Below are 7,097 nucleotides of genomic sequence, written 5' to 3'. Positions count from 1 at the left end.
CACCGGGAGAGTCTGTACCAGACTGGTGTAGTCTAATGTATTGTAGTGGGTATACTGTACTGTATATAAATATATTGGCCTGCATATAGATATATATATATATATATATATATATATATATATATATATGGGCCAGAATCTGCCTTTTGGGGGGTAGGGGGGCATATCATAGTGGGGGATCTGGGTGTCCTTCCCCAGGGTTATTGTCAGTGTCAATGACTTCATTTCCTGTATTCGGATACACTTTTATGCACCAATTTAAGGTGGAAATCTCTTTATTTAGCCTATGTGAAGAAGAAAAACACAGATGACAATTCAAAATATATCAAAAATATAATGTAAAGTATGTTGTAGCGTGTCATTGGGTATTTTCCTGGAGCTTTCTTAGTGGGTATACTGCGTCTACGTAGACTACACCGCTGTCTGAATGGTGTAACTAAGATTAGTGCTCATATTGTAGTTCATGTTCTGCTTGTGCTTGTAAAGTAACTAGTAACTAGTAACTAAAGCTGTAACAGATGAATGCAGCGGAGTAACTAAAGTAACTAGTAACTAAAGCTGTAACAGATGAATGTAGCGGAGTAACTAAAGTAACTAGTAACTAAAGCTGTAACAGATGAATGTAGCGGAGTAACTAATGTAACTAGTAACTAAAGCTGTTACAGATGAATGTAGCGGAGTAACTAAAGTAACTAAAGTAACTAAAACTGGAACAGATGAATGTAGCGGAGTAACTAAAGTAACTAGTAACTAAAGCTGTTACAGATGAATGTAGCGGAGTAACTAAAGTAGCTAGTAACTAAAGCTGTAACAGATGAATGTAGCGGAGTAACTAAAGTAGCTAGTAACTAAAGCTGTAACAGATGAATGTAGCGGAGTAACTAAAGTAACTAGTAACTAAAGCTGTAACAGATGAATGTAGCGGAGTAACTAAAGTAACTAGTAACTAAAGCTGTAACAGATGAATGTAGCGGAGTAACTAAAGTAACTAGTAACTAAAGCTGGAACAGATGAATGTAGTGGAGTAAAAAGTACAATATTTCTCTCTGAAATGTAGCGGAGAAAGTAACATGAAAAGAAAAGACTCAAGTAAAGTACAAGTACCTCAACATTTGGTACTGAAGTATACAGTACTTCGAGTACATGTACTTAGTTACTTTGCAGCGCTGGAAGTACTGAAGCTGAAAAAGTAAAAGTGAAATGAGTTTCTTTCTAACCAGGCAGCAGGTCTCTAGTTTCACTTTCGGTTCCTTCAAATACCTTTCACTGCTTATTATAGTTTTCTATAACAGTGTCTGTCTCTCTCCCTCCCTGTCTCCCTCCCTGCCTGCCTCTCTTCCCCTTCCGGTGTCTCTCATTCACCCCGTCTCTCCCTCTCTGTTTGTCTCTCCCTCTCTGTTTCCCTCCCTCCCTGTCTGTCTCTCTTTCCCTCCCTGCCTGCCTGTCTCTCTCCCTCCACCTCCACCAGAAAGTCTTCGACCGAGGCCCCCCCAGAGTTAGGAAAGAAAGAAACGAGCAGAGAAACGAGGTACAACTCACAAAATAAAAGTCCGGTTTATTGTCAAACAACAAACTTCGCACATACATCAAAACAGGCCGTCATCAAACAGAAAAAAAGTCGCTGACAAAATAAATCAAAACGAAAAAAATCAAAATCAAAAAAAGGAAAAAGAAAAGAGGCTCTTTTCTTTGGCCTTTCCCCTCCCATACAAACAGACTAGTTTATGGTACAGCTAAAGTACATACATTAAATTTACTGGAATGCTCTGAGTTCAACGGCTTTAACAGCTTCCTCTTTTCGTGGGTCTTTTGTTTTTTTTTCGTCTTTTAACTGTTTGCGTGTTTTTTGTCGAGATATATCGTTAACATGGTCAACCGAGTAAAATCTTTTCGTTAAAGAAGCACCAGATTTTGGTCTGCCGAGAGAGAAACCGACCCCCCCTCCGAACAATATGTACAAAAATATAAAATGTAAATAAAAATACAAACTAATTCTTTTTTTTTTTTCGTGTTGTTGAAGAGAAGCCGGATTTCTGCGTCAATGCGTTGGCGGGTTCCTCTAGAAAATTTTGCTTTGAGGGGAGATCGAAGTGTGTGTGTGTGTGTGTCTGTCTGTGTATGTGTGTGTTGAACTCTACTTGCTAATGACCATGTTGGATATTTTTTTTATTTTTTTTATTATTATTATTATTTTTCTCTCCTTTGAAATCAGTCCTCCCGCGCCTCCACCTGAGACACTTTGAAAAAAACCAGTCAGAGGTGAAGAATCGGGAAGCGGTTCAGCAGGATGGCGCGGCTGGGTGGGGGGGGGTTGGGGGTTTTTGGGGGTGGGGGGGAAACACATCAATCGTCATCGTCGGTTTTCTGCTTCTTGGTTTCAACGTCGTCCTGAAAGAGAAGAAAGAAAAAACGGTCAGTTAGAGAGGAGAGGGAGGGCTCTCATTGGTGGTAAATGCAGGGCTGGACGATATATGAAGAGAGAGGGAGGGAGTGTGTATGTGCACGCGAGTCCGTGTCTCTGTCTATGTGTGTGCCTCTATATGTGTGTGTGCCTCTCTGTGTGTGTGTGTATGTGTGTCTGTCCATCTCTGTGTGTCTTGTGTATCTATGGTGAGTGTGTGTGTGTGTGTCTCTGTGTGTATCCATCTCTGTGCGTGTGTGTTGGATTTCTTTACTTAGAAAGACGAGGGCTTGCTTTCATTGGTCAGATTCTTGGCGATAAATGTGGGGCTGGGCCATATTATTTATTTATTTATATATTTATATATTTATATATATATAAAATAATAATAATACATATAATCTTAGATTTTGGATATCAGCTATGTAAAATCAGGTCCAGGTTACTTTATTACTTGACACAAGTACTCATAATCTGACACAAATACTCCGGGTTACAGCGATCGGGGCATAGAGATAAATGAGTGAAATAAAATAATTAAAATATGATATGACACAAGTGTCTTTTCTCAGTTTTTAAAGGCTGTGTTACAGTACAGTGATGAACTCACTCACATATCTTATCAGTATTTTAGTTTATTTCTATTTTAACTGGAGAGATTAAGAGTTTTTTTTTTGCATCCCTCCATCACATCTTTTATTGGTTATGTGTATATTAATCTGTAGTATTTGCATATGTGTAAACCAATACACTAAAGTCATTGTATCCACAGTATTGGTGAGTATTTACCCAGGGTGCAACAGCCAAATGGCTACGAATGTCTAAAAAGGTCACCAGCCACTCCAACAGTTCACCGTTGGGTTAGTTTTTTGGGCTGGTTGCCACGGTGCGTGTTTCCGCCAGATGGCGCCGAGTCTGGACTCGGTTGACGCCGATGGATCGGTTAGAAACTGGCGTGATATCTGATTGTTTTTCGTGTCTCCGCTAGAGCTGCACGATATGAGGAAAATATCCAATTGCGATCATTTTTGACTGATATTGCGATTGCGATATGATTCACGCTACTGAAGGGAATGATCATGTTTGTATCATTGTTCTCATTTTCATTGACTTATATTAAATCTTTAAAAAATTAAATGATTGTAGTGCGATTTATTTTGGGAGGATCTGTACCAAACAAAGATGGTTTCCGTAGTCAGAATGGTTGGACACATATTTTGCCTTTAACAAATATTGCGCTCTCTCCTCTGATTTCGATATTGCACTTAGTCCATATTGCGATTTCGATGAAAATGCGATTTGATTGTGCAGCCCTGGTCTCCGCCTCACCTCTTCGTCGTCGTCGTCGTCGTCAGCTGCCCGTTTTGTGCCGCCCTCGATCTCGTCGTCGTCGTCTTCCTCGTCGTCTTCATCGCCTGCAGAACAGCGAAGAAGAATGAGAATCGGTCGCGTTACATAACGTACGGCACTCAACGCTCAACTGGGAGTTTTGGGTGAGGGGTGAGGTGTGTGGTGAGTTGTCAGGAAACAGAAGCCTTAAAACGATGCACTGGGACATTGAAATATTATAAAGAAATCTCGCCAACCTTCTCCGTCATCTTCCTCGTCCTCTTCGTCCACTTCCTCGTCTTCTTCGTCATCTACCTCGGGCTCGCCGTTCTCCTCATTCTCCTGGACAAAAAAAAAAAAAAGGGAATTTAAAGTGACTGGGTGGAAGTAATTTTTTTTTGCAAAGTTATGAGCCAACCCAAACCGAAGACTTGAGGTAGAAGTTTAGTGGATTCTGAGTTTGACTTTAATTTGTTTAAAATCTGCGGAGAAGGCCGTATGTGGCCTAAAACGTGACGGCGCTTATACCTTCCCGTTGGTGGCGGTGTCTTTGCCGTTCTCCTTCTCCTCCGCCAGCTTCTTCTCTTTCAGATCCTGATGGAAACAGAAACATGAATTTAAAATAAAATTTAAAAAAAACTACAAAAAAAAAAATAACATCCATGCTCCATTAAAACTTCTGCTGCTGCTACCTGCCCTTCTACCTAATGGCCTAGTTAAACGAGAACTGGTGCATGCTGGGAACATTTTCCAGCCCTCTCTCTCTCTCTGTCAGAATCAAGCCTTCCTATTTAAACACCATATTGGTCTCTGCAGATCCTCCCCCCATCCTCCTCCTCCCACTCCATCGCCTCTAATGTGTTGTAATCTGATACTTTGATGTGGCCCCAGGGGCACTCTGGGTACTGTAGTCTTACAAGGGCTGAAAGCGCCGCCATATGTCACGAGACACGCCCGGGAGAGGCACTGCAAACCCCAGCATGCACCGCGTCCATTTAAAATAACCGAGGAGGGCGCAGAGAAGGGTAAAGGGGGGGGGGGGATGGAGCGAGAGAGAGAGGGAGGGAGGGAGGAGGAGAGCGCGCGGTGCACGCTGCCGCTGCTCGTTGTAACGGAGGACAATAGAAGACGACACATGGCAGGCGAGGAAAAAAGGCGCACAGAAAAGCAAAAATAAAGCAACGCGCAGCGTCTTAAACACATTATGGTCTGTTTGCGCCCCGGTTGGCCCGGAAACCCGCCGCTGAGCCTTTTAACAGAACTCCGTTTCCTCGTTTTGTTCCTCAACAGACGGTTATCCCCGACGTGCACGCACGCACGCACACACGTATTGATTAATTGCTTTACATAATCTTATTGCTTGAAATCCATTAAGCTGTTTATGAGCATCAGCTGCAGGAGACAAACGAGGATCCTCTCTCTCTCTCAAACGGTGCGTAAAAGGCGCCTGCCTGTGCGTAAAAAATGCTCCACAACTATAAATAGAGGCTGAACAGGCACCCCGGATTATCTGCGTTAATACCGCCAGGCCCCAACTTCTCCCTCTCCACCTTCTCCATATGTTCATTTTGTTACAATCACTCTGAATTATTCAGCTCCGCGCGCCGCGGAGGCTGCTCTTATTATTATTAAACCCTACCGGATCCGTTTCCCCCCCCCCCCCCCGATGCCGCTGCGGAGCCCCCGGACTCCCCCCGCGGGGGCAATTAAAGTTTTACCCAATGTGATCCAAAGTCCAACCGGACGGAAATTAACATTAAATTAAAAAAAATACACAAGATGGTCAAAGAAAGAGAGAGAGAGAGAGAAAGCTTTCTCCTGCACGGAGACGGAGCACAAAGAGGAAACCAAGCAGCACCGTCACATCACAATCACACCTCCACAGCCCGGACTCACACACACACACACACAGAAATGGGTTGCATTACAGGAAAAAAAGAAAGAGAAACTTTCCCCCCCGAGACATAAACGCGCTGTGCAAACATGCTGCTGAAAAAAAAAAGACCGAAGAAAACGCGGAAGCTGCGGCTCGCTGTGTGCGTATCTCTCCTCTCCGGTGTGTGCACCGGAGGCTGAATGGAGCAGGCGACCTCCAGAGTCGGTAAACAAACCGGGACGGTGGAGGCAGGCCAGCCGGTGTTTTTTTTTTTTTTTTTAGAAACAAACCCATAATGTAGAAACCCCGCTGGAAGTAGAGAGGTAAAAACAGAAAGTTGACATCGGTGCGAATTACGCACCGCGCTGCCGCTCAGTCCTCCATTCAAACGGACCAACTTCACACTACAAACCCAGCTGGAGAGCCTCCGAAAATCCCATTTAGTCCGCTGCTCAGCCCCAGCAGCTCGTTATCACTCTATTAATACACCAACCCGGGATATTAAGGAGGGGGGGGGGGTTCTCTTCCAACTGGATGCGGGATTAATTGGCATCAGTGCGATATGTGGAATAAATAAATAGGCGCGTCGATTGAGCGATAAGAGCAGCGGATATATAGCCCCAAAATGACGCTGAGAAGTGTGTGTGTGTGTGTGTGAGCGGCTCGTGGCTCCGTGTGTCGGTCCGGACTCGGTGTGTGTGTTTCTGAGGAGAACCGAGCCGCTTGTATAAACAAAGAACCCCGCGCGCAGACTGTGCAGGCTCTCCGGCGGACAATGAGACACGGAGCTGTAAACGCAGCCCGTTTCTCCATGATGCGGTGCCGAGACCCCCCGCTTTATATCTGCCATATATCCCCCCCCCCAATAATCAGTGTTTTTAGAGAAAAAGACGCTTTCAGCCCGTTTCTTTATCCGTCTCCGGGGTGTCCCACAGGCTCCCACTTCTCCGAGTCCGAATGAGCGCGAAGCGACGACGGATTTTTTTTTTTTTTTAAATCGAAAAAAAAAAAAAAAAAAAAAATCTAGGTTACAGCCTGTTTCATTCTGCTGAGCAGCTTAGATAGAAATCCATCTGAGGAAAAAAGGTGCGAGGCGAGCTTACCTTGGCAGAGATCTCCTTGCCGGTTTCAACTTTTGTGTCTGCCATTGTTTTAGTTCAATAAAATAAAGGGGACGGCTGAAATGAAAAGGTTGAATAAAGTAAATCCCCCTCTTCTTCTTCCTCTCGGTTAGCGGAATCAATGAGGATAATATTGTGCCAGTGGCCAATGCTGCTGACGGCCGAGCCTTTAATATAGGCTGGTGGGCGGAGCCCAGAGGAGGTCGGCTGGCCGCTGATTGGCTGAGCGCTCCATGGAGGTGTTCTCTTCGCGCGCTGGAGTGGAACAATGGATTGAATTTCTAAAAACCCGGAGGCCACGCCCCCCTTCCCTCTCCTGTCCGCCGCCGCTTGCTGCCTGCGTCCAACAACCGTTCTTTCTCTCCACAAA

At 44.4% G+C, this 7,097-nt stretch overlaps 1 protein-coding gene across 1 annotated transcript; it reads right to left on the bottom strand.

The window, feature by feature from the left end:
* Positions 1–1,529: 1,529 nt before the first annotated feature.
* On the bottom strand, positions 1,530–6,892 carry ptmab (prothymosin alpha b). The gene is made up of 5 exons (XM_039815924.1): positions 6,710–6,892; positions 4,259–4,324; positions 3,988–4,072; positions 3,731–3,816; positions 1,530–2,388 (listed from the first exon to the last, which is right to left on the bottom strand). Exons 1-5 carry the CDS (start codon positions 6,752–6,754, stop codon positions 2,344–2,346), a joined length of 327 nt encoding a protein of 108 aa, XP_039671858.1. The 5' UTR covers positions 6,755–6,892; the 3' UTR covers positions 1,530–2,343.
* Positions 6,893–7,097: the final 205 nt, after the last annotated feature.

The sequence above is a fragment of the Perca fluviatilis genome, chromosome 11, assembly GCF_010015445.1.
Source record: "Perca fluviatilis chromosome 11, GENO_Pfluv_1.0, whole genome shotgun sequence".
Classification (NCBI taxonomy): Eukaryota; Metazoa; Chordata; class Actinopteri; order Perciformes; family Percidae; genus Perca; species Perca fluviatilis.
The sequence above is the reverse complement of the archived record's forward strand: the minus strand, read 5'-3'. Positions and strand labels throughout refer to the sequence as shown.